General features: G+C 45.7%; 1 protein-coding gene across 3 annotated transcripts in view; it reads right to left on the bottom strand.

The window, feature by feature from the left end:
* Positions 1–7274: 7274 nt before the first annotated feature.
* Positions 7275–27939, bottom strand: part of LOC125463704 (transient receptor potential cation channel subfamily V member 6-like) — a 48914-nt gene continuing 28249 nt past the window's right edge. For 2 of the 3 annotated variants that reach the window (XM_059653553.1, XM_048555296.2), the window contains 7 exons: positions 27688–27764; positions 23206–23371; positions 21239–21280; positions 20321–20387; positions 19339–19607; positions 16539–16645; positions 7275–9558 (listed from right to left, as the gene is read on the bottom strand). In XM_059653553.1, coding sequence (XP_059509536.1) covers positions 9336–9558; positions 16539–16645; positions 19339–19607; positions 20321–20387; positions 21239–21280; positions 23206–23371; positions 27688–27764 — 951 coding nt within the window. In that variant the 3' untranslated portion in view covers positions 7275–9335. The remainder of the gene's footprint in view (positions 9559–16538; positions 16646–19338; positions 19608–20320; positions 20388–21238; positions 21281–23205; positions 23372–27687; positions 27765–27939) is intronic. The other variant, XM_048555298.2, reaches the window with a different exon arrangement.

Consider the following 27939-nt stretch of genomic DNA (forward strand, 5'->3'; position numbering starts at 1 on the left):
TGACTCACTGTCACAACAGAGAACCTTGCTGTCTTATTTGCAGTATATGTTATTTCTGCTCAACACCCCCTTCACCTTTTCAGTGTGATGTCTGTCACTTTCCCTCACTGAGTAACTCACATGGTGTTTCAGAACAGAACTCAGGTGAAACAAACACAGGAGGGAGGGAAAAGACAAGGGAGACATGAAAGAAAGCCAAGGGTTTTTGTTGTAAATTTGTTACATTCTTTCTGGAACGTATAGATATAGTTTGTTAAAGCATGCCTGGCTTACCATGCCAGCAGGCAAGAACACCCCATACAGGAGATAGATGCCCCCAATGGACAGTGGTTCAATGTCACCATCCCCACAACATAGCCCTTGGCCCAAGGAATATCCACTTAACAAGTTGAGTTGAGATTGGCCAAAGACATATCTTTAACTTTTACGTGTAGCTGTCAGTATTATAGAAGTTCACTGGGAGACTGCTGTAACTGCTTTCCAAGAGGGTCTGAAATAAATAGGAAGAGAGGGGGAGGCGGACTGAAGATGGATAGAGGAGAAGAGAGTATGGGTGGGGAGGTAGAGAGGGGATAGGTCAGTCTGGGAGGACGGACAGGTCAAGGGGACCTTGCTCAATTAGGTTTGAAAATTACTTAGCATTTACCCTGGTCCTGAGGAGACGGTGTCTTCTTTTGTTTGCTATAATCCAGTGGCTTTCTAGTCCACTTCAGCAAGCGGTTAAGAGCCAACCATGTTTGGTGTGGGCCTGGAGTCACATACAGGGCAGAAACCGTTTGAGATGGAGGGGGTGGGGCGATCTTTTCAGCTGGCTGCAGAGCCAGTGAGGGACCCCCACTGCCTCTTCTAGGGAAGGCCCACTGGGCTCCAGGCTGGCAATGTGACCTTCCCACAAGACCCCAGGGCAGAGCTACTAGCCAATCAGAGGTCTCACCCTTTGTCCCTCCATCTTTTTACTTGTCTCAAATTTTAAGGTCATCCTCAGAACTGACCTCATTGACCAAGTATTTAGTCACCTGTGTAACATGTCTAGGTATTGCAATGAGATTGTGTACGCCCTTGAGAAGCACCTTGCAACATTTTACTCCATTGAATTCAAATAAATGCCAGTTTATGTTGCCTGTATGAAGTGAACAAGGGAACACAGAGACAAGCCCCTGCTGTGTGCAAATTGACTGATGGTCTTTGTTGCCAGGAAACATGCTTACTGACTGAGTGCATTTTCCACTATAAGGTGTTGTGACTGTATCAACTTTCAGGCTATCATTGCACGAAATAAGCAGGGATTGAGACCAAGACTAGGTTTATGCCTTTTGCAGATATTGTACCCCTGAAGCTAAAAGGAGGAGTTTTGTGAGGCCCAAAACAGGTGAATCCAAAATCTGTAGGGAAATAAATCTTTCATTTCCTATTTTCTTGAAATAAAGAGGTAGCAATGTATTTGAGGAGTTGCAGCACATTGCTAAGATGCTTTTATTGCAGCTACATGTTTGTTTCACTCCATAATGCCCAATGGTGTAGCCACCTCCCAGCTCTGTACTGAAACTTTCCAGATTTGACATCTGTCCTGTGCTGAACCATCTGGTTTCAGCAGGTTGGCAGAGAGAGCATTAAACTGGGCAACTTCAACATAAATGTCTGTACCATGTTCAGCATCATTGGTGACCCCTCACAGCCCTTTTTCACACGCAGCAGCCCTGGACAATGTTCAGTCTTGGGCTAATTCACAACATTCACACCACCGAGTGCCAGGCAATGCCCATCTCTAACAAAAGAGAAGGAAAGGCAGTTACATGGCTTTACTCAGGACCTATCCTGGACAGAGTGACTCCAGGTCTACCCACAGCAAAACCTCAAAACAAAGCTTCGGCCAAATGGTTAATATTTTCTTCAGGTTCGGGACCAGCAAGCCATTGCGGCTGCTGCCGGTTTGTGGGCTTGAAACGGCAAAAGAGTCCCAGTAGGCCCGAATTCAGTAAGAGAATTCGTAGGCTGGTATCCAGGAGAGTGCACACCCTGGAAGGTCCACCTCCAGCTGGTTTGGAACAATTAAATTGCATAGCAACGTCCAAATTAGAACCAATCAAAATGAATGTCTAGTTAAATGATCACCTGTACCTAATGGAGGTTGTTACCGGCTTGGCTGTGTCAGTGATTGCAGAATCAGCCTTTAGCAAAATTTGCTCTGGACACCAACCCTCACGTTTGCGTGAGATCTCAGTTAGACTGAGAGCCTATACTGGGAAACCGTTATAGAATAAGCATACAACTTTGGTTCCAGCCTCTTAAGAGAAGCAGCTGGTTCAGTTACCACTGATTGGAGTAAAAGGCTCAAGCCCAAGCCTGATGGGACGAAATTGGTTGAAAAAGATTCACCTAGGTCGGCTCAACATTTTTCAATGAGAAAATGGCTGCCTGAGTGAAGTCTGAACTAAATACCCGGAAGTCTTTCAAGTAGGTCTTATATTATCTCTCATTCATAATTAAACCGGCCTCCATCCTGGCACACTTACACCCGCTGTTAAAAAAGGGGCAGCCTTGGAAATGATCTCATAGTTAAGACGTAGCCTTTAGGGAAGTGAAGAAGCAGCCGTCATTGTCTAAGGTATTGGCTCAGTATGATCCCAAGTGAGATCTGGTGCTCACATGTGACACCTCCCCATATGATATTGGGTTAGTGTTGGTTCACAGATGGCCCAGTGGAGATGAATGCCCAATAGCATATGCTTCCTGGACTTTGACTGAAGCAGAGCGCAAATACACCCAGGTAGATATGGAAAGTTTAGCAGTCATCCTTGGTATGAGAAAGTTCCACCATTACTTTTATGGATATAACTTTGAAATAGCAACAGAACACAAACCTCTGCTAGGGCTATTCAAAGAGAACAAGGCTGTGCCACCCATAGCTTCAGGTTGAATTCAGCAGTGGGCTCACGTTCTAAGTGTGTACAAGTTGGAACACAGTCATGCATTTTGGAAGGTCTAATCCAGATGGAACATATACAATAAATGGCAGAACCCTTACAAGTACTAATAGGCAGAGGGACCTGGGTGTACAGGTGCACAGGCCACTGAGAGCGGCAATGCAGGTGGAGAAGGTAGTCAACAAGGCTTATGGCATGCTTGCCTTCATCAGCTGGGACACTGACTTTAAAAACTGGCAGGTAATGTTGCAGCCTTATAGAACCTTAGTTAGGGCGCATTTGGAATATTGTGTTCAGTTCTGATTGCCACACTACCAGAAGGATGTGATGGCTTTGGAGAGGGTACAGAAAAGATTTACCAGGATGTTGCCTGGCACAGAGGGCATTAGCTACGAGAAGACGTTAGAGAAACTTGGGTTGTTCTCACTGGAATGATGGAGGTTGAGGTGAGACCACAAGAGGTCTACAAGATTATGAAGGGCATGGGCAGACTGGACAGCCAGAAGCTTTTCCCCTGGGTGGAAGAGATGTGAGGGGCAATGTTTAAAGGTGACGTACGAGGCAAGTTTTTTTACAGAGGGTGGTGGGTGCATGGAACACGCAGCCGGGGGAGGTAGTGGAAGCAGATACGCTAGTGACTTTTAAAGGGCATCTTGACAAATACATGAATTGGGTGGGAATAGAGGGATACGGTCCCTGGAAGGGTGGGGGGATTTAGTTGTGATGGGCAGCATGTCAATGCAAGCTTGGAGGGCTGAAGGGCCTGTTCCTGTACTGTAACTTTCTTTGTTCTTTGTCCGTAGCAGACCCATCATCAGTAGTGCGGCCATCGGAAGAGACCCTCATGGTTTTAAATTTTCTGGGCACCGTTCTGGTTACCGCTGACACTATCAGGCTTTTGATGCAGAAAGATCCAGCCCTGGTAAAACTGAAACAGCTGGTGGCGATGTGGGAAACCAATGGGCCGTCACATCCAGAATTGAAACATTTTTGGACCCGGAGAGATCAGCTCATCATAGACCATGGAAATTTATTACTGGGAACAAGAGTGATTGTCCCCAGAAAAGGGTGGCACCAGATACCAACTGAACTTCACTAGGGTCATCCAGGGATTTCTAAAATGGAGATGTTAGCCAGAAGTTATGTCTGGTGGCCAGGATTGGATGTAGACATAGCTGCGTTTGTGGGACAGTGCCCAGGATGCCAACAAGGATAAAACTAACAACCAGCAGCTCCCTCACATTTGTGCAGCCAGCTGGGTAAACCCTGGACTCGGTTACATATCAGCTATGCTGGTCATTTCATGGGCTCAATGGTCTTAGTCATTGCGAATACCTATTCAAAGTGGTTGGATGTGCATAGAATTCATGTGTCAAACAATGGGGACAATGATAGAAAAGCTGTGAGCACCTTTTGCAATACACGGGCTCCTAAAAGTGCTGGTCACAGACAGCAGGCCATTTGTCATGGTTCAATGGTTAACACTGCTGCCTCACCGCGTCAGGGACCCAGGTTCGATTCCACCCTTGGACGACTGTCTGTGTGGAGTTTGCGCATTGTGTTCGCTCTGAGAGCTGGTTCTGAGGAAGCCAGTCCAGTGTCAAATGTTCCAGTTCACCAAACCATCATCTCCAACACCATTCATGATCTCATCACCTCAGGGGACCTCCCACCCACAGCCTCCAACCTCATTGTTCCCCAACCCCTCACAGCCCGTTTCTATCTCCTTCCCAAAATCCACAAAACTGCCTGCCCTGGTCGACCCATTGTCTCAGCCTGTTCCTGCCCCACCGAACTCATCTCCACCTATCTGGACTCCATTTTCTCCCCTTTGGTCCAGGAACTTCCCACCCACATCTGTGACACCACCCACGCCCTCCACCTCCTCCAGAACTTCCAATTCCCTGGCCCCCAACACCTCATTTTCACCATGAACGTCCAGTCTCTATGCACCCGTATTCTGCATGCAGATGGCCTCAAGGCCCTCTGCTTCTTCCTGTCCTGCAGGCCCGACCAGTCCCCCTTCACCGACACCCTCATCCGCCTGGCCAAACTCGTCTTCACCCTCAACAACTTCTCTTTCGATTCCTCCCACTTCCTATAGACAAAGGGGGTGGCCATGAGCACCCGCATGGGCCCCAGCTATGCCTGCCTCTTTGTCGGTTACGTGGAACAGTCCCTCTTCCGCACCTACACAGGCCCCAAACCCCGCCTCTTCCTCCGTTACATTGATGACTGTATCGGCGCCACCTCTTGCTCCCCAGAGGAGCTCGAACAGTTCATCCACTTCACCAATACCTTCCACCCCAACCTTCAAATCACCTGGGCCATCTCCAGCACATCGCTCACCTTCCTGGACCTCTCAGTCTCCATTTCAGTCAACCAGCTTGTAACTGATGTCCATTTCAAGCCCACCGACTCCCACAGCTACCTAGAATACACCTCCTCCCACCCACCCTCCTGCAAAAATTCCATCACCTATTCCCAATTCCTCTGCCTCCGCCACATCTGCTCCCATGATGAGGCATTCCACTCCGGCACATCCCAGATGTCCAAGTTCTTCAAGGACCGCAACTTTCCCCCCACAGTGGTTAAGAACACCCTTGATCGCGTCTCCCGCATTTCCCGCAACACATCCCTCACACCCCGCCCCCGCCACAACCGCCCAAGGAGGATTCCCCTCGTTCTCACATACCACCCCACCAACCTCCGGATACAACGCATCATCCTCCAACACTTCCGCCATCTACAATCCGATCCCACCACCCAAGACATTTTTCCATCCCCACCCTTGTCTGCTTTCCAGAGAGACCACTCTCTCCGTGACTCCCTTGTTCGCTCCACACTGCCCTCCAACCCCAATACACCTGGCACCTTCCCCTGCAACCGCAGGAAATGCTACACTTGCCCCCACACCTCCTCCATCACCCCCATCCCAGGCCCCAAGATGACTTCCCATATTAAGCTGAGGTTCACCTGCACATCTACCAATGTGGTATACTGTATCCATTGTACCCGGTGTGGCTTCCTCTACATTGGGGAAACCAAGCGGAGGCTTGGGGACCGCTTTGCAGAACACCTCCGCTCGGTTTGCAATAAACAACTGTACCTCCCAGTCGCGAATCATTTCCACTCCCCCTCCCATTCTTTAGATGACATGTCCATCATGGGCCTCCTGCAGTGCCACAATGATGCCACCCGAAGGTTGCAGGAACAGCAACTCATATTCCGCTTGGGAACCCTGCAGCCCAATGGTATCAATGTGGACTTCACCAGTTTCAAAATCTCCCCTGCCCCCACCGCATCCCAAAACCAGCCCAGTTTGTCCCCTCCCCCCACTGCACCACACAACCAGCCCAGCTCTTCCCCTCCACTCACTGCATCCCAAAACCAGTCCAACCTGTCTCTGCCTCCCTAACCTGTTCTTTCTCTCACCCATCCCTTCCTCCCACCCCAAGCCGCACCTCCATCTCCTACCTACTAACCTTATCCCACCTCCTTGACCTGTCCGTCTTCCCTGGACAGACCTATCCCCTCCCTACCTCCCCACCTATACTCTCTCCACCTATCTTCTTTTCTCTCCATCTTCGGTCCGCCTCCTCCTCTCTCCCTATTTACTCCAGAACCCTCATCCCATCCCCCTCTCTGATGAAGGGTCTAGGCCCGAAACGTCAGCTTTTGTGCTCCCGAGATGCTGCTGGGCCTGCTGTGTTCATCCAGCCTCACATTTTATTATCTTGGAATTCTCCAGCATTTGCAGTTCCCATTATCAGTGTCAAATGCAACGCATGTGTAACTGAAGGATGATTTGGTGAGGGGATACTGGCCTCTGTGGGTGTTAATTCAGGTACCATTTCAGAATGTAGAAATTCACAAGGCTCCTTCAACAGCATTTCCAAATCCACAACCTTTACCATCTCAACGGGCAGGGGAGCAGATGCATGGGAACACCACCAGCTGCAGGTTTTCCTCCAAGCCACTCACCACCCTGATTTGGAAATATGTCACTGTTCCTTCATGGCCACTGGCTTAAAATCCTGGAATTCCCTCCCTAATGAATTTGTAGGCGTCCTTACACCACTTGCTCAGCAGTGCTTCACGAAGACAGCTTACCAATACCTGGTCAAGGGGTAATCAGGGATAAATAATAAATGCTGTCTTAGCTAACAATTCCACATCCCATGACAGAATATACCAGAGAAACAAGGATCTTGCATTCCTGGTTTGATAAGATCTCAGTGCAGCAGGTACAGTCTGTGCTACCTCATTACAAAAGAAAGTGTAACCACTTGACTAATGTGTCAGTTCAATGCACAACAATTTATTGTTTAAAAAAAAATTCCCCAGAATATTACAGAAGGTGACTGGCTTAAGTCTTTGCCCATTGGAGAGTACAGTGCCACAACAGAGTTAGGCAGCTGTCTCAAGGAAGCACCTTCCTGCTGCAATTCCACTCAGCCCATCTAGCACACTGCGAGTTAGTGCTGCCCTTCGCATTGTGCTTCACCTTGTGGACAAAGGCATGGCCAATATCACATTGTGCAAAGCAGGCAGTGAATGGAGAATCTACAAACTGAAAAATTAGGAGCGGAAAAGCTTGCACTGCCATTCAATAAGAACACATAATGAATTGATAATAGCCTCCATTCCACTTATCCACTAAGATGGTCATAGAGTTGTATCTGGGCAAAGAGGGTCACTGGCTTTGCAAGTAGAAGCCATCTGCAGGGATCTGGAATCAATCATCAGAAGTACTTAAATTGTTGGAGATCAGTTTTGGACGGGCCCAGGGTGTTGGGTTGGAGAGAGAGCCTGTATACGGACTAGGAATCAGCGTGTAAAGCTGTATTTGGGAATAGGGAATTTTCATCCTGGATGGGGGATGTCCAGTGTTGGGTAGGGCCCTTGGTCTGTTTACAGCAGCTGGGTAGGGCACTGCTGCTTCTTGTTCTCCCACAAAGAGATCTTGAACTGTCTCCTTTATTCTCATTTGACCTGTTTGTGGCTCCCATTTCCTTTTGCCGGTTGGGTCATACTCAGCGTAGGACATGCCCTGGCACAGATGTAAAGCAGGCCCCTTGTCTGCTTGGAATGGGAGAGATAATGGGAACTGCAGATGCTTGGAATGGAAGTCAGGCCAGCAAGTGGACACGGCATGGTAACAAAAGCCCACACCTCCCCAACCCACCCCAACAAGCAACACAGCAGTCTGATTGGATGAGGAGTTGTTAAAATTGAAGTTAGAGAGTGGTTAGAATGGGGAGCCTGCTGCTATGTGGAGGGTTTGAAGCAGAGAGCACCACAGAGGTTTTGTGTATACCTGATAATGAAGTGAGGGTATGGGAGGTGGGTGGGAGTAGATAAATCCAGTTGCAGCAGTCTCATGTGGAACATAAACACCAACATGGACCAGATGGACCGAATGGTCTGCCTCTGTCATGTAAATGCTAAGTCATTTTGTATGCAGCACGCTGTTAGATGTGAAATAAAACCCTTTCTACACCGCCTCATCATTCCCTGGCAAAGTATGGTGCGGATTAGGCTCAGAGTGAAACTCTCAGTCCTCTGTCAAGATCTAATTATCTGATAGAGTTCATGTGAAGGGTTACTTCTCTTCCACCTGTCCCTATCCCCTTGACTTTGAGCCTGTCTCCGAGTGCAGAAATAGTTTAATTTAAACACTTGGGGATTATGTAACAGCCAATCGGAAATCCAATTAGGGCCGTGGGGACGGAGGTCAGGAAGTGCCAGAATGGTGACATTCCCAATTTAACCGTCTGCTTCCCTGTGCTCTATGCCATTATCTCCCTGACAGTTTGAGTTGAGATGGTGGTCACTCTGTGAAGAAACCAATCTACAGGGAAGAGACTGAGCATTTTTCTTTCTGTAACATAAGCCCAGTTTAATTTGACCCTGATTTTAAGACAGTCAAAACTCACTCACTCGAGGGAATGTTAAAATCTGGCCCGAAGCATCAATATTGAGGATTGGGCACAGCGCTGCGTCAGTCATTCAGCAACACCGAAAGTATATGCTGCTGCCATTTAGCATTCTGTACCCTTTCTGAGCAAGGGGTGAGCAGGGACATTTGTGTCATTGGTGTATGTAAAATACGCATGATGGAATATTTTTTAGAACTCTGCGAAGTTGGAAATTTAAGCAGCAATCGTAAGGAGTGTTTATACTCACAGCAATAAATGGGGAATGGGAGCCTCTCAAAAACTTTGAGAAAAATACTTTGGATCTTATAGTTTACATTAAACAAAAATTCAATGGGGTCATCTTGAGCTGAATAATCTACAGAAAGTAAAGCTAAGATCGGGACCAAATTGTTGGTTTGTCTACGATCTACGAGCAGTTGCTATCTGGCACTGGAACAAGATGATGTGAAGGATCGCTATCTTTGCGACATTAAATAAGACAGGATTCAGAGTTGCTCTCATTGTAAAGGTCACGACAATTCTGACCCATCTTTCTGTGCCGCACCATCTGCCAACCCTGGCGTGGCCGGTGCCACCTCTCACTCTTATCCAATGTCCCTCCTTTCTTCAGTCTTCCGTCACATCCTTTGGCATCCACATCTTCGTTGTAAGTATGGATTTGCAGGGCAGCATTATCATTTCTGTCATCCACTCTATAACAAAGGGTCAGGCAATAGTAATAACCTTTAAAATGGAGTACAAATACTGCACAGTAACACCAAACAAACAGCAAAATACTCTGACTTCTGAAGTACAGCTATATTGGACTTGAGACATTGAGCTACTTGTCTAAAAAGTCAATTAACCAACAAACAATAAACTCCAGCCGAATATCTTTCCACAGATCTTGCCTGATTGGCTGGGATCTCCAGCATTTTCTGTTTTCAGTACAGATTCCTGCAACCGCAGTGGTTTGCTCTATCGACAGATGCTGCCAGCCCTCCTGATTGAATGCCCCTAGCATTTTCTGTCTTCATTTCAAATCTTTATACAATTTTACCAGTTCCATCTCCTGAGATCTAGCTCCATTGTGCCCCATGTATGGGTTTGCTCAATTCAGTGCCTTGCTCGTTGAAGCTCCTGCAATTTTAATGGAGTAAATCCTATAGTGAAACATTAAGACATGACATGCAGTACAAAGTGGGTGATTGAGATCCTGCCACCCAATGATAAAGAGTGCCTTCATGATTGGAAAGTGCCAGTTGGATCTTGCACACCATCCAGAAGCAACCACTGAGAATATCTATCTTTGACTGGGTTGTGTAGTGTAGCAGGCAGCTAGGAGACCTCCAGTAGACTGCTAACACTTTAGAGAGAACTACGGATGGTTGCTGATTGTGGGATAGTCCTCGTTTTTCTGGAATAACTCTACGGGGCTGGAATTTGCTGTGAATTTTGCAAAACCACAATGTCAGAGGCAAGTAGGGATCCTGAATCCGCACTTTCCAGCACAGGGAACAGGTCAGCGATGTTCCGGGAAGTGACCAAAAATTGCTTGCTTTTGCCATATTGCTAAGAGGATATGAGATCAAAGCCTCTCCAAACTCAACGGGAGGTCAGTTGAGGCTGCTTAGTGGTTGGAAGGTCCCTCACTGTACAACAGTGAAGTGATGAGCATACTCCAGGCCAGTATATTCACTGCAACAGAATGGAAAGCTTTCTTCTGGAGTGGGTGCAGGGTAAACCGTGATCTATGGTAACTGTGGTCCTATCAATGAGGCATGGAACCTTTGGGTCTGATGACCTTGCAGGAAAGCAACCTACATTGAGCTGGTGAGCCTTGCATGAAGAGGCCTAGGGGTACAGGTACATTGTTCCTTGAGAGTGCCAGCACAGATAGATGAGGTGATGAAAAAGGCATTTGGCACTGTTGCCTCTGTGGGTCCGAGCACCGAATACAGGATTTGGGATGTCACAATGTGGCTGTACAAGACATTGGTAAGGCTACAGCTGGAGTACGGTGTACAATTCTGGTCACCCTGCTTTAGGAAGACTATTATTAAACTGGAAAGGATGCAATAAAGGATTTACAAGGACGTTACTGAGGCTGGAAGGTTTGAATCATAAGGAGGGGCTGGATAGGCTGGGAGGTACAAAAGAGCAGCAGATGCTGGAGCCCAAGGCAGACAAACAGGAGGCTGGAAGAATACAGCAGGCCAGGCAGCATCAGGAGGAAAGGAGCAGTCAATGTTTCAGGTGTTACCCTTCTTCAGGACTGGATGTGGGGATAGGGAGGGCTGCAGATAAAGAGGGGGGAGAGAGGAGAGCAGAATGGGTGTGGTACTTGAACACTGGTAGTTGGTACAGCCTGGTTCATTGATGGGAGGGATGAATCAAGTTGGTGGCTGGAAGGGAGCGTCAGTAGGTGGAATGGAAGGGAGGAGGTGGGGCTGGAAAGGGGGCCAGGGAATGGGTGGGAAGGTTGTTTGAAGTTACGGAACTTGATACTGAGTTCTCCAGGCTGTAAGGTGCTGAGGCAGACTTTTGTCCCTGGAGTGTCGGAGGCTGGGGGGTGACCTTATTGAGGTTAATAATCATGAGGGGCTTCGATGAGGTGAATAGCCAAGGTCTTTTTCCCAGGGTAGGGGAGTTCAAAACTAGAGAGCATAGGTTCAAGATGAGAAGGGAAAGATTTAAAAGGAATCTGAGGGGCAAGCTTTTCAAGCAGAGGGTGGTGTGTGCATAGAGTGAGCTACCAGAGGAAGTGGTAGAGGTGGGTACAATCACAATATTTAGAAGACTTTAGACAGGTGCATGGATAGGGAATGATTAGAGGGCTACGGGCCAAATGCAGGAAAATGGGACTAGTTCAGTTTAGGAAACCTGATCCACATGAACAAGTTGGGTTGAAGGGCCTGTTCCCACGCTGTATGAGGCTTTCATTCTGTAAGATCCTCCAAGCCACAAAACTGCCCTTAACTAGTGCCTTAAAGTTGTAATGAATTGCCTAGCTTTATTGAGCAGATAGCCTACAGGATCCCTGCTTGCTCCATGATGTACCATGTGGGTGGAGTCTCCCTACTACTAGCTACCAAGCCCACCACCACCATCCCAGGAAATCTGAGCCTGGTGTGATATGTATAGTATGGTTTTTGGATGGCTTTTACAGCAGCCATAATTGATGTTGACATGCAGATTCGTCTACCACCGGAAACTGGGACAGATGACACTTGAGTCTTTATATCGTACAACTGAAACCATTAGCTAGCTCTATTCAGTGAATTGCTCAGGCTGTTAATGGGGTATTTTTGGCTAACTGTGGACTGTGTTTTTCTCTATGTCCCTGTGCAGATCACATAGAAACTGACCCCTGTAACAGAGACATTCAAAACACTCAATATTTACCAGCAGAAGGTTTTGTTCACAAATCTTCTAAAGCAGGAGAGTTTGGTTTCTGCTGGTTATTGGAACTGAGAAAGTTTAGGCTCAGATTTTTGAATGGTTCCTGCTAGCAGACTTGGAAAAGACTTATAGAACTGGCTTCACATTCCAGGGCAATTAAACTGCAAAGCATCAGTTAAGTAGAAATTTGAAAGACTTGAGATAGAGCTACAATTATTCTGCACACCAGTCTCTGTAATGGAGTTAGGAACAGAGTTAAAACTTGGTTTTGCCATATGTTTTGAGATCTTGCTAACTATATTTCACACAAAAAGAGGTGATTACACTGGAGACTGCATAGAGGAAATTTACCAGGATATTGCCTGGGATAGAGAGTTTCAGTTACGAAGACAGATTGGACTGACTGGAGCAGAGGACACTGAGAGGGGACATGGTTGAGATGTATAAAATTATGAGGGGCATTGACAGGATAAACAGGAAGAGGCTTTTCGAATTGATGGAGGGATGAAAGACGAGGACATAGATTGAATGTAAGGAGCAGAAAGCTTAGAGAAGATGTGAGGAAAAGCTTTGCCATCCAGGGGATGATAGAAATCTGGAACTTTCTGCCTGTAAGGGTAGGGCAGGCAGAAATATTTAAGAAGTACTTAGATTTACACAGGGGTACTAAGGCATAGAAGGCTATGGGCAAAGTGCTGGAAAGTGGGATTAGAATAGTTCGGTTGTTGTTTTTGACCAGCGCAGATGGGGTGGGTCGAAGGGTCTTTTTCAGCTCTTTAGACCTCGGTGACTCTACAATTCTATATTAAGATAACTGGCTTTCTTTTATTCTTCACTTGCATTCCATTCTGTTGCTCAAACCAGCTTCATGTGAATATGTTTCAATGACTGACCGATATGTTCACTAATGAAACAAGGAAAAGAATAACAGCTGATCTATCAAGCCAGGTTTCATTCTGGGCACTGACTTGACGAGTGGCCAGAATCATAAAAATAAGTAATTGCAAATGGTGAATCATTTGCCGTCAAAGGAGTGGTCGATGTGAAAAATGAGAAATGAGCCATTTCTGTAAAGATGATTTTGTTTTAACATCAGGAAATTCCAACCAGGATGGAAACTATTTCCAACAGTGATCAAATGAGACAAAACATGCATATTTAGATGATATCCACTGTCCTTCAAGCATTTGTGGACAGGAGCTTTCTGTAATGAAACAGTAGAGAACAATGCAGGGATCTGACAGCAAGCAGGGGACGGGATCATTTTCCAAGCCACCTGCCTCTCTGCAGCAGTCAGTGCACTGTATCCCTGTTTCAATATCCAGCGACACAGGCACACTCGCTGACAGCGTCCAAAAGTACACAAGGAAAGGATGGGAGTTGTTAGGCTGTCACATAGGCAAGAGGTGATCGGATGCCAGGTGGGTGAGGGGTGTCGGATGTAGGGTGCCAGGTGGGTGAGGGATATATTAGGGTGCCAGGTAGGTGTGGGGTGTGGGGTGTAGGCTGCCAGATGGGTGACGGGTGTTAGCGTGCTTGGTGGGTGTGGGGTGTAGGGTGCCAGGTGGTTGAAGATTAGGGTGCCTGGTGGGATAAGACATAGGGTTCCAGGTGGGTGAAGGTGTAGGATACCAGGTAGATGGATCCGTTTAGGGAAGGCTTACCAGATCTAGTGAGGGAAGGGTTGGGTATAGCTGGCTGGCATGGAAGGTGGGTCTAACAGGAAACAGGACCATGGAGAGGTGATGGTGGTGCAGTTTGAAGGTGCCAGGCGAGGGCTACCTGTTGTGTCTGTCGGGGTTATTTGTAGGGCAAGGGGTGCAGGAGTTCTCAGGGGGAGGTGTGTCAGTGCAATATCATTGTGGAGGCTCAGAATTAGAGCAGGTTTTTATTCCTTTAACCTTTCCTGGATGATTATTGAACTTAAGTGAGTTGATGCCCTCCAAAATCCTTCACAATACAGGTCTTTTTCAGGGGTTGGAAATATAATGGCATTACCTGGAAGGTCCCTTGGCATCAGCTGTCTCTAGGTGTTTCCATGGTGCCATCATGCCATGGCGCACAGCTCCGGCCTACACAGTTGCCAGGAGTATCCTGACCTTTGTAATAACTGCACCATCATTTTTGATGGTTTTCGGGGAGTGTCACTGTCTATTAAATTCTTTGACTTGTCTATGCATGAGGGCTAAGGTCAGAAGCCCATCTGTAAAACTCACCTGCAATTGGCAAAATAAAATTCATTTCAGTTTATTTTTAAGTCAGTCAGAAGATAGCTCAGTAAATGGGGAGGTGATGTCCAAGTGTTATAGTCATGAGACCTGTAATCCAGGAATTCAACTAACCTTCTGGGGCATAGGCTCAAATCTCACCATGGCAGAAAGTTAAATTTCAATTCAATTAAAAAAAAAGCCCCGGAATTAAGTGTCAATTGATGACCATGATCTTTGTACATCGGGAAAAACCCCGCTGGTTCACTGATATCCTTTAGGGAAGGAAACTGCCATCCTTACCTGGTCTGGCCTACATGTGACTCCAGACCCACAGCAATGTGGTTGACTCAGAGGGCCATAGATGCATACAGCACAGAAACAGACCCTTTGGTCTAATTCGTCCAGATATCTGATCTAGTCCCATTTGCCAGTGTTTGGCCCAAGTCCCTCTGAACTCTTCCTATTCATGTACCCATCCAAGTGCATTTTAAATGCTGTAATTGTACCAGCCTCCACCACTTCCTCTGGCAGCTCATTTCATACACGCAATACTCTCTGCATGAAAAAGTTGCTCTTCAAGTCCCTTTGAAATCTTTCCCCTCTCGCCTTAAACACATTCCCTCTAGGTTTGGACACCCCCATCCTAGGAAAAAGACATTGGTAATTCTTAACAGACTCTGGGCAGCTGGGGATGGGTAATAAATACTGGCCCATCCAGAGACAGCCACATCTCATGAATGAATAAAGGAAAGGTTTGATCTTACTTGAACGACAGGTAGAACATTACAGGTCTCATTGGACTTGAAATGTTCCTCTGCCCCTCTCTCTCTCCAACAGACACTGTCAACTTTCTCCAATACATTCTAGCTGAATTTGTCTGACTCCAAGGAAAAGGTAGTGCTGGGAGTAAACTCTGTGAGCAGTGATTGGAGCGTTGGTGGTGAAGGGACAATGTGACAATCTCCACTCCTCACATACCCTGTTGCTTGGAACTAACCATTGGGGAAAGGAAGTAGATGGATGAGGTCACATTGCAAAGACAGGGCCAGCAGGTTCATGGGGACAACATGTGGATGTAAAATCTGGGCCACCCTACTCCACTCCGGACTCCCATCATTGCCTGCACCTCCCAACCAGAGAAGCACACAGATTGTGTTGGGGTTAAGTTGGGAGTTACATGCTTGGTGTCTCTTCTTAATGCTGAGGACTCTCATCAGGCCGCAGCTGGAGCACTGTGTACAGATGTGGGAGCCACATTATCTGGAAAGATGTGAACACATCGGCGAGAGTGTAGAACAGATTTACAAGAACGGTTCCGGCATTGAGGAATGTTAGTTATGAGAATGGATTGAAGATGTTGGGACTGCTTCTCAGAGAGAAAAGTGGCTGAGAGGAGATTTGACAGAGGTTTTCAAGATCAGCAGTGGGCTGAACAAAATAGATAGGAAGAGGTTGTTCCTATTCGTGAAAGAAAAAGGAACAAGAGGGTATAGATTTAAAGTGATGTGCAAATGAAGCAAAGGTGATGCCAGAGAATACTTTTTCACTCAGCCGGTATTTACAGTGTGTGGAATACACTTCCTGGGAATGTGTTGGAGGTGGATTCAATTCAGGCATTCAAAAGGGCACTGGATGATTAGTTGGGTAGAAATGGCGAGCAGGAATACACAAAAAAGGCAGGAGATTGGCACTAGGGAATAGAACCAATACAGGCATGTATGAACTGAATGGCCACCTTCTGCACTGTTCTAATTCTGTAATCCTTGGGGCCAAACCTTTTCAGTTTAGTTCGGAGAAGTTTCTCCTCTTCAACCCAAAGGATGACTTTAACATGAAGTGACAAGCTGAGTCAGGAAAACCCCTCCACCTCCCCAAAACGTATCTTTCAGGTGGTGAGTTTCTGGACATTCCCCATGTACATGTTTGCCGAGGTATGTTTTTTTTATTTAATCACTCATAAGATGTGGATATTGCTGCCTGGTCCAGATTTTATTGCCTGCTCCTATTGTCCTTGTGAAGGTGGGGATGAGTTGCCTTCTTGGACCGCTGTAGACCATCTGTATAATTCTCGTCAAACTTACCGGAGATACCAACTATCACCGAGTCCATATTCCTTTCCACAGATTCCCAGACGAGGAAACAGGCATCTTGGGAGTCGACGTTCAAGCAGTAGCGTTGTGGACGCAACCTTGGAATTAAGGAAACAGTTTTAACAACAGAAGTCAAGTGTCAATAAAACACTGTTTCATCTGTATCAGCTTGGGAACTGGGTTTCCATCTGATCCAAATCTAAGGTCTTCACTTTCAAATGGAGCATCGCATTAGCACCGACTGGAGATGGAAACCTTCATCAGCTCCTGTAACCCAATCCACAGAGGCTTCCACATTGCTTCCAGTGCCACGGGTACATACCGACTGGGGATGGAGTCTGGAACAGGAAGCATCTATTAACCCTGTTGGACCACGATGAGATGAAAAGATCTTGCGTCCAGATGAATGATGATGAGCTCCACCACCAAATGTGGGAAACATCTGCTCTCTCCACATAGTCAACTGCTGTCAAGAATGCCATCGATCAGTCATAGGATAGAGGTCATGGGTAGCACTGGAAGAGGGACAGCAGACCTTGACTGCACAATGCTGGCTGGGTGCCAGAACGTCTGTATGCACTGGTAGCAATACTCACTCTCGCCTGCCAGGGTGATCTCCCACATTAATGGGGTCAGTACTGGGGGCCATCACTGGCGATATTCCAGTCTGAACATTTTGTTCATTTCCCGAGGAATAACCATCAGGGCAGTGGACAGAAAAGGAATAACAGCATACCTAATTCCCTGTGGGATAGTGGCAAAGACAAGGAACTACATTTTGTGCTGTGATTGTACAAGTTCTGAATATGTACACATCGAATTCCACTTGTGACTATTTTGATATCAATACGAACTAATGACAAATGAACATTTCCACTGGAATAAAAAGCAGAGGATAAGCTAAGCAGTAACATTACACAGTAGGGTTGCTGGCAATGTCATTGACATGAGCTAACAACATCAACAGGAGTAATGCAATGTGTTCCAATCCAGCTGGTCTTTCCTCATTTGCTCCAGCATTTCTGTGCCAACGCTCTGAAGGGGATCGTCACAGACACCCAACTGCCTTATCATTTTGCCAACCTTTTCAACTCCATTTTCACAGAAGCCCTACAATGTGGAAGCAGGCCATTTGGCCCATCAAGTCCATACCAACCCTCTGAAGGCAGACCCACTCCCTTACCCTATTCCCTGTAAGTCTGTATTTCCCATGGATAACCCACCAAGCCTGCACATCCTTGGATACTAGGGGCAATTCCCCATGGCCAATCCACCTAGCTGCACACCTTTGGATTGCGGGAGGAAACTGGAGCACCCAGAGGAAATCAATGCAGACATGGGGAGAAGGCACAAATGCCTTACTGAACAAATCCCCCCTTCTACCCAATATGTTTCAATGGTATTGAGAACAACAGGGAACTTAATTAATTTCTGCAGCGTTATCAATTTGGCCTCAGTGTTAATACAAAATGTCTGGACTTATTAAAAATGTATTCTTGTAATATGAACCAGGCTGGTAAAGCTGTGCTTTCCACCATTCTGAGAGGAGAGGGAGTCTTTCTCTTTAAGATCCAGGATGGAGTGACTTCCAGATTAGACTACCTCCCCTCGTGACTTTGCTCTGCCACAAATTTATTAAACTAATTTTCATAACAGGGCCACAGTGGCATCTGAATCTGTGCTCTGAGCAGTAGGAAACCAGGAAGGAAACTTTGTCATCTTCCTGAAAATTTCAAACTGCCACATCACTTGGTTTTAGTTCATCTGTACTCCTGTTAAAAGTAGCAGATACACTCTCTGAGGAAGGGATTTGTAAATATTTTTCCTTAAATGCTCTCTGGCCCATCAACCTGACATTGGAAATTAGATCTTTTGACTATCTTGCTGGTACAATGAATGCGCATTGGTGAGGTGGTTAGAGCTAACCATCAACCATTCTCACTCAAAGCTGGTGTACATGATCGGTAGGTAGGCAGCGATAGAAGGTGGAAAACCTGGCTCATTTCTTCCTTAGCAGAAAACTTGGTCATAGACTCTTCGGTCCAATTCATCCAGATATCCTAAATTAATCCAGTCAATTTTCCAGCATTTGTACCATATCCCTCTAAGCCCTTCCTATTCATGTACCCATCCAGGTTCCTTTTAAATGTTGTAACTGTACCAGCCTCATCCAACCCCTCTGGCAGCTCATTCCATACATGCATCACACTCTGCATTAAAAAGTTGCCCCTTAGGTCCCTTTTAAATCTTTCCCCTCTCACCTTAAACTTTTGCCTACTCCACTTGACAAAGGAGCAGCAGTCTGAAAGGTTATGATTTCAAATAAACCTGTTGGCCCATGACCTGGTGTTGTACAACTTCTGACTTTGTCCACTCCAGTTCAACACAGGCAACTCCACCTTCTGCCAGAGACGGTAAGAACTACAGATGCTGGAGTCAGAGGTAACATTGTACGGAGCTGCAGGAATGCAACAGGACAGGCAGCTTCTGAAGAAGGGCCCCAAACCGAAATGTCAACTTTCCTACTCCTCTGATGCTGTCTGGCCTGCTGTGTTCCTCCAGCTCCACACTGTGCTATCTCCACACTCTGCCTTCTAGTTTTGAACTCCGTTATCCTTGGGAAAAGACCTCGGTTATTCACCCTATCCATGGCCCCCATGATTTTATAAACCTCTATAATGTCACCCTGTCAAGGTCCGATGCTCCAGCCTATTCAGCGTCTCCCTATAGCTCAAATGCTCCAAACCTGGCAACATCGCTGTCTCCCTGGGAGCCCATGTTAATTTCTTACCTGTGCCCTCCAGAGGTCATCATGTTGCTTTGACACTCGGCGAATCAGTTCACCCATAATGTGGATGACGAGGAACACCGTGATGACGAAAGCCAGCAGGGTATAAACAGCGTAGAGGAAGCGGGCCATATCAGGCTGGATCACCTCCCAGTTCAGGGGCATGTTAACGAGGCCGAAGAAGAGGAGGTAGATGTTGAAGAGGACGGTGCTGAAATCCACAAAGCGTTCCCACTTTGCAGGGTCCAAGATTTGGAATGACAGATGGACGCCTGGAGATGGAGAAGGCCAACCGTCAAAAATTTCACATCGCACGTGCAGGAGTAGGAAACACAGAGGAAGAGGGGAGAGAAAAGCTCTCTGATGAAGGATCTAGGCCCAAAACGTCAGCTTTTGTGCTCCTGAGATGCTGCTTGGCCTGCTGTGTTCATCCAGCTTCACACTTTATTATCTTGGATTCTCCAGCATCTGCAGTTCCCATTATCACAGAAAAGTGGGAATGAAGCATTCACAGAATTCCTAGAGTTGAGAAAGGCCATTTGGCCCATCAGTTCTACACCAATCCTCCAAAGAGCATCACACCCAGGCCCACCCCCTTGCCCTGGCCCTGTAACCCCGCATTTCCCATGGCCAATCCACCTATCCTGCACACCCCTGAATACTATGGGATAATTTAGCATGGCCAATCCACCCTAACCTGCACATCTTTAGACTGTGGGAGAGAACCAGAGCACCCGAAGGAAACCCACGCAGACACGGGGAGAACATGCAAACTCCACACAGACCGTCACCCAAAGGTTGAATCAAACCTGGGTTCCTGGCGCTGTGAGGGAGCACTGAGCCACCGTGCTGTCCAATTTTCTATCTGTTGACCGATAGAAAAGGGAAAGTAACAGCCGAGAGGGAAATAAAGACCTGAGTTTGCCTCGTGCTTTTTCACAACCTTCAGATATTTCAAAGTGCTTTTGAGTGAATGAATGCTTACTGCATGTGAAAGCCAGAATCAGAATGAGCATCAACACCAAGTAGGGCAGGATAATCTCGAATATGATCTGTGTAAAAAGAAGAAACACGTGGGTAAAAGGTGAATTTAAACTGACCTGCTGTAATATTCCTCACCATTTATGTGGACTGGCTGTCAGCTCCCTGGACCATGAGGATGGTTCCAAACCTGGAAACATCATTGTCTCCCTCGCGGTCCATGTTAAATTCGTAGCTAGGTTTCAGATTAATGACACAGACCAATTGCCCTGACCCAGGTTCTCATCTTTGAGAGAGGAGTCAAAGGATTCGAGGCTGGGCTAGTGGGGTCAGGCTAGAGTCTGGCCTGTTGGATTCTGAAGCAGACTTGGGCAGGAGCTAAGGTTGTTATCTGCTAAAGGTCAGCAGTTTAGAAGTTCTGCCTCCATTCATTTGGACATGGCTCAGTTCTTTACATGTACCTCACATACTCTAGCTCATGACCTCTCCACAACCTTCTCTTTATATTGTCCAAAGCCATCTCTATAACCCAACCATGTCCCTCACAAAGTGTTCACTACAGACAGAACTCAGGAACCCACAACAACACTGGAATATCTTTATTCTTGAAACTGAGAAACAAAATGCAATATATTCAATAATATCTGCACAAGTATAATTCTATTCATTATTCCTAAAATTTCAGTCAAAACAAAGCCAACAATCAACTTAACATTGGTATAAACAACCTCGGTTGAGCAAAATAAATCTGTGGAGTTTGGAGCTCAGACAAGTATTCATAATGAGATTTCACTGCACCGCTATATAAACAAAGCCACAGAACTGAATACATTAGTACGCTTGAAGTCATGCCACAGATGTCCATTGTTTTAAAGACCCAACAGATGCCAAAATGACAGAAAAATCAGATACGTTCTATTACCAGGGTCTGATTCTTCGTTTGATCTTCCTTCCTCCGTTTCATCTGCAAAGACAGACTGGACCAGATGGGACAGAAAGGTAGTTCAGGTAGTCATAGAGTCATACAGCACAGAAACAGACCTTTCGGCCCAACTTGTTCATGTCGACCAAGTTTCCCAAACTGATCGAGGCCCACCTGACTGCATTTGGCCCATATCACTCTAAACATTTCTTATTAATGTACTGATCCAAATGTCTTTAAATATTGTAACTGTATCTGTATTCACTACTTCCTCTGGCTGTTCATTCCATTTACTAACCACCCTCTGTGTGAAAAGGTTGCCCTTCACATCCCTTTTAGATCTTTCTTCCCTCACCTTAAATCTATGGTCTCCAGTTTTAAACTCTCTCACCCTGGGGTAAAGGCCTTTGCTATTTGCCTTATCTATGCCCTTTATGATTTTTTAGCCCTCTATAAGGTCACTCCTCAACCTCCTATGCTCCAGTGGAAAAGTTCCAGCCTATTCAGCTTCTCCTTATAACTCAAACTCTGCATTCCCAGGACATGGTGCTCCAAGTTTTGCTTCTGGACTTGCCTTTATGACCTCCATTTAATAAAGTGTTATTTGCAGTGGGCCCTGAACACCACACAACTTTTTTTTCTCTCAGGCAGTTAGAGGAACATTGAGCATCGTCAGGTTAAACAGTTCAGTAAACAAAGGCATTGAAGGGTTGCCTTCCCAAATCATCAGAGTGTCCTTGTTAATTAAGGAGTGGAAATTTTTTTTTTCTTACGGGTATTGAGATAGGAACTGGTTGAAGCAGACATCATTGTATCTGTTAAGGGATGAGTTTAAATATTGATACCTGTGGAGGATACAAGGTTATGTTGAGAGCGTTGGACTGGGAAGTTAACTTGGAATTGTTCCAGTACAGGCATAATGAGCTGAACAGTTTTCTTCTGCAATATTTATGGCTTATTTCCAAATACTGCTTCGATTTGCTCTTCAGTAAAATGATATAGTTTATTTGAAATTAGTGTCCAGTCCTGTCTGATATTCAGACCTGTTGGTATTCACCTGGTATATGTTCACCAAGGGAGCAGGAAAGTCAATGTTTTCAGGTTTACATCCTTAATCAGGACTGGTAAACCTGAAACGTCAGCTTTCCTACTCCTCTGATGCTGCCAGTCTGTTGTGCTCCTTTAGCTCCACACTGTGTTGTCTCTGACTCCTGCATCTGCAGTTCCTACTATCTCCTGGTACATATTCATTCCTGTTATAAATTCAGCCTTGTAATATATTTGTTTTTGTCATATACTCAGTTCTGTTGTATAACTCTTGGTATTATGGAGTCAGAGTTGTACAGTACAGAAACAGACCCTTTGGTCCAACTCGTCCATGCTGATCAGATATCCCAAATTAATCCAGTCCCATTTGCCAGCATTTGGCCCGTGTCACTTTAAACCCTTCTTATTCATATACTCATCCAGATGCCTTTTAAATGTTGTAATTGTACCAGCCTCCACCTCTTCCTCTGGCAGCTCATTCCATATATACGCTTCACCCTTTGAAGTGAAAATGTTGCCCCTCAGGTCCCCTGTAAATTTTTCCTCTCTCACCTTAAACCTATGCTTTCTAGGTTTCCCAGGGAGAAAGACCTTGGCTATTCACCCGATCCATGCCTCATGATTTTATAAACCTCTATAAGGTCACCCCTCTGCCTCCAATAATCCAGGAATAAAAGACCCAGCCCATTCAGCCTCTCCCTGTAGCTCAAACCCTCCAACCCTGGCAACATCTTTGTAAATATTTTCTGAACTCTTTCAAGTTTGACAACATCCTTCTTATGGCAAGGAGACCAGAATTGAACACAGTATTCCCAAAGTCTCATCAATGCCCGGTACAGCCCCAACATGACTTCCCAACTCCTACGCTCAAGAAAAACCGTTTCCCTAATTTGTAAGGCCAGAAATGTTTTGTCACTTACCTTCTGGATCATGATGGTGAATGGTCCCATCAAGCGGAAACCTCGAGCGAAGTACATGAGGTTACACCAGGCAAGGATAAGTGCAAAGGACATGGGGATGGTCTCTCCAGGCATTGATGTCAGCCTTAACACGAGCACAGCCAACACTAGCACTCCATAGCAGATACTAAGGGTGAGAACAAAGAGAGAAACTTAGGACCAAGATCAAATAGAGATGACAGAAAATACAGGAGAGCTTGGCAAAGGAAAAAAGACACATCAACAGAGAATGAGAAACACAGTTGAGACAGCAAAATGAGAAATCAAAAGATCATTACAGAGAGAAGGAATTGGATGAATGTGAAACATGCATTCAAGGTGAGGGGGGAAAGTTCAAAGGAAACATGAGGGGCAAGTTCTTTTTTACATAAAGAGCGGTAGCAGTCTGGAATGCACTGCCAGGGGTGGTGGTGAAGGCAGATATGATGCGGGCATTTAAGGGACTTTTAGATTAACACATGAATATACAAGGAATGGAGTGATATGGACCAATGGCAGGCAGAAGTGATTAGTTTCATTTGGCATTCATGTTTGGCCCAACATTGTGGGCCGAAGGACCGGTTCCTGTGTTGCACTGTTCTATATTCTAGGTTCTGTGAAATGATACAGTACAACGAACTGAGAATGAAGAAGAAATGTGCAAGAAATAAACCAAGCAGAAAACATGATGAACTAAAGCAGAACACAAACTGCAGAGTAAAGGAAATAACTAAATAAAGTGTAGGCAGCAGATGGGGCACAGAGAAGATGATAAAGTCAGGAGCAAGGCCCAATCAGATACAAAAGGAATGCCAGGACAGCCCAGTCAATGGAAGAGACAAGGGTAGGATAGGGATATGGGAGCACTGGAAAGCTAAGTTGTATCTATGTTAATGCAAAGAGTTTGAGTGGCAAGGTAGATGAACTTAGAGCATCATTCATCACATATGAATATGATGTTGCTGTAATCGCTGAGACATTGTTGAAGAAAGGGCTGGACTAGCAGCTGAACATTCCAGGATATAGAAATTTCAGGTGGCATGGAGAGGAGGAAATAAGAGAGCTGGGGCATTGCATTCTTAATAAAGGATATAATTACTGCAGCAATGGGGCAGGATGCCATAGGAGGGCCTTCAAATGAGGCCATCTGGATAGAGGTTGGAACTAAAAAAAGGGCGATTACCATGCTGCGATTGCACAACAGACCTCCCAACAACCAGAGAGAGAGAGAGAGAGGAACAAAGGCAGGAGAGAAACAGGGTTATAGTTGTAGGAGATTTCAACCTGACTAACGTGAACTGGGATTGCCTTTACGTGAAAAGGTCAGTCAAAGGTGAATTTTTAAAGTGTATCCAGGAGAGTTTTTTTGTGCCAGTACATAGATAGCCCTATTAGAGATGGGGCAGTGGTAGTCCTTACGGTAGGGGAATGAAGCCAGTCAAGTGTTTAGAGTTTCGGTGGGTAAACATTTTGGGAGTAGTGACCATAACTCTTTAAGTTTCAAAGTCATTATGGAAAGAGATAAGCATAGTGTGGAAGCTAAGTGTCTAATTTGGGGTAAGGTCAATTTTAATACCATTAGACACGATCTGATGGACATAGCAGTTACTTACAAGCCAGGTTACATTTAAAAAGTGGGAGTTGTTTAAAAGTATTTTAGTGATAATTCAGGGCCAACATGTCCCTCTAAGAGTGAAGGTCAAGTGCAGTGTGTCCATGGAACCCTGGATGGTGGGGGAGATTGTGAGTTTTGTAGAGAAAAGGAAGGAAGTATACATCAGGTACAACACAGTAAAAGCAGGGAGGTCCCTGAGAAATACACAGAGTGTAGGAGCTGCTTACAAAGGAAATTAGGAGGGCAAAGAGAGGCCATAAAATAGCTTTTGTACTTGGGATCAAGAAAAAGCCCAAGGTTTTTAATAAATGTATTAAGATTAAGAGGATTATCAGGGAAGGGGTGGGATTTACCAGAGACCAAAGGGATAATCTGTGTGTGGAGCCAGTGGATGTGATTGAGCTTTTAAATGAATATTTCTCACTTAAATTCACAGAGGATAAAGCCAGGGATTTCAGTTGGGATGGTGAGGCTCTATGATATTTTAAGATTAATAATGAGGAGGTATTAGATGTTTTAACAGGCATACAGGTACACAAATCCCCAGGGCCTGATGAGATGTATCCCAGGCTGTTATGGGAGGAAAGAGAGGAGATTGGTGGGACCTTGGTGGAGATATTTAATACTTTGCTGGCCACAGCTGAAGTGCCAGATGCCTAGAGGATAGCAAATGTGTTGCTTTGTTTAAGAAGGGCAGCAGGGGATAGGCCAGGGAATTACAGACCAGTTAGTCTGACATCAGTGGTGGGGAAATTATTGGAAAGAAATTTGAAGAACAGAACTAATTAATACTTAGAAAAACTGGGATAGATTATGAATAGTCAGCATAAATTTGTTAGAGGGAGATCCCGTCTAAATAATTTAGTTGAGTTTTTTTAAAAAGGTAATTAAATGTATTGATGAGGGTCATGCACTTGATGTGGTTTATATAGGACATAGCACATAGAACAGTACAGCACAGTACAGGCCTGTCGGGCCACTATGTTGTGCCAAACTTTTAACCTAAACCTAAGGCCTATCTAACCTCCACCCCTACCTTATACTATCATCCATATGCCTACCTAATAGCCACTTAAAAGCCCCTAATGAGGCGACTCCACAACCCTCTCCAGCAATGCATTCCAAGCCCCTATGACTCTCTGCGTAAAGAACCTACCTCTGGTGTCTCCCCTAAGGCCTTTGACAAGGTCACACATGGAAGGCCTGTCCAGAAGGTAAGAGCCAATGGAATCTAAGGCAAGTTTGTAAATTGGATCCAAAATTGGTTTAAAATTAGGAAGTAAAGGGTGATGGTGGAGGATTGTTTTTGTGATTGGAAGTCTGAGACCAGTGATGTACCACAGGAATCAGTGCTGGCACCCTCGCAGTTTGTTATGTACATTAACAATGTGGAATTGAATGTAGAAGATCTAATTAGTAAGTTTGCAGATGACATGAAACCTGGTATTGTTGGTGATAATGACATGGATGGCCTCAGGCTACAGTCTGATATTAATTAGCTGGTAAATTGGGCAGAGCAATGGCAGGTGGAATTTGATCTTAAGAAGTGTGATGTATTTTGCGAAATTTAATAAGGAACACACGCAATGAATGGTAGGCCCCTAGGGAGTACCTGAGGAATGAAGGGACCTTGGTGGACAGGTCCAGAGATCCCTGAAGGTGTCGGTGCAGGGAGACAGGGTGGCGAAGAAAGCATGTGGATGCTTGCCTTAATTATCTGGCCTTAGAATATAGGAGCAAGGAAGTAATGTTACGACCTTATAAAATATTGGCTAGGCCAAGGTAGAATACTGCGTGTAGTACTGGTCGCTACATCGGAAGGATGCGATTGCACCGGAGAAGGTGCAGAGGAGATTCATCAGGAAGTTGCCTGGGGTGAAAAGTCTGAGTTATGAGGAGGAACAGGATCGGCTGGCCTTGTTTCCCTTGGAGCAGAGGAGGCTGAGGGGGGATCTGTTTGAGTACAAAACTATGACAGGCTTAGTTAGCGTGGAGTGTGAGAATCTCTTCCCCATGGCAAGCATGTCTAAGACTAGACACCACAAATTTAAAGCGAGGAGTAGGTGCTTACAGGTCATCATTTGCCCAGAGGATGATGGAAATATAGAACGTGTTACTTGAAAGGATGGTGGAGGCAGGTACACTTGTAACATTTAAGAAGCATCTGTGTGAGCGGATAAAATGCCAGGGGATAGTAGGCTATGGACCAAGTGCAGGAAAATGGGATTTGTGTTTGGTGTTTGTTGGTTGGTACAGAAAGGTGGGCCAAAGGGTCTGTGCAATATGGCACTCTTATGCTTTTAACCCCCGCACACAATCCCAGCCCATGCTTCCAGACTCTATGCATGATATGTTTACCTTAATCTCAGTGACTAGATACACAGAGCTTTCACACACACATAACCAGATTCCTCAGTTCATAACTGCTGACTGAACATGGAATCTTGAGGCGAATTGAGGAATGGGGCCATTTCTGAATGTGAACCCACACCATCTGGGCAACTGCCTCTGACATCCCAGATCTCTAAGATTTAGGATCTACTTGATTGCTGCCTGGAGGAGATCTATCAGGTTTGGCCTTCTTTGAGGTGGTGGAAGAAGGGCTTCTTCATGAGAAGATCCCACAGTGTCCCCTGCCAGTCTACAAATAGGTAGATAAATAATCAAATTAGCTATTGAGATTGCCAAGCAGACAGATCTAATTTCGTTGACCAAGAACCCCAGGAAAATGGTGTGGCAACACGAACACACCAACAGTTGTCCCACATTACCTTCATGCCCACCCCAAGAGGTTCAGGGCTGAGTCAGTCACTGTGAGTCTCAGTGATGAAAACAGCATTCAAACTCACTTGATGAGATGGAAAGGTCCACCCAGGGCAGTTTTTCCAAAGTATTCCTTAGGTCCGTACCTCAATATGTCATGACTCTATAAAGAAGAGAGAGCAATCTGTTCACAAACAGCAAAAAGGCAATTCAAAGGGTAAATTTCAAACTCCAACGGTGAAAGGAACCAAAGATCAGCAGAAACAGGAATCAAACCCAAACCCAAATCTCACAAGGTAACGAGGAAACAATGCAATTCTGGCATAATCTGGTGCCGT

This window comes from Stegostoma tigrinum, chromosome 22 (genome assembly GCF_030684315.1).
Source record: "Stegostoma tigrinum isolate sSteTig4 chromosome 22, sSteTig4.hap1, whole genome shotgun sequence".
NCBI classification, from domain to species: Eukaryota; Metazoa; Chordata; class Chondrichthyes; order Orectolobiformes; family Stegostomatidae; genus Stegostoma; species Stegostoma tigrinum.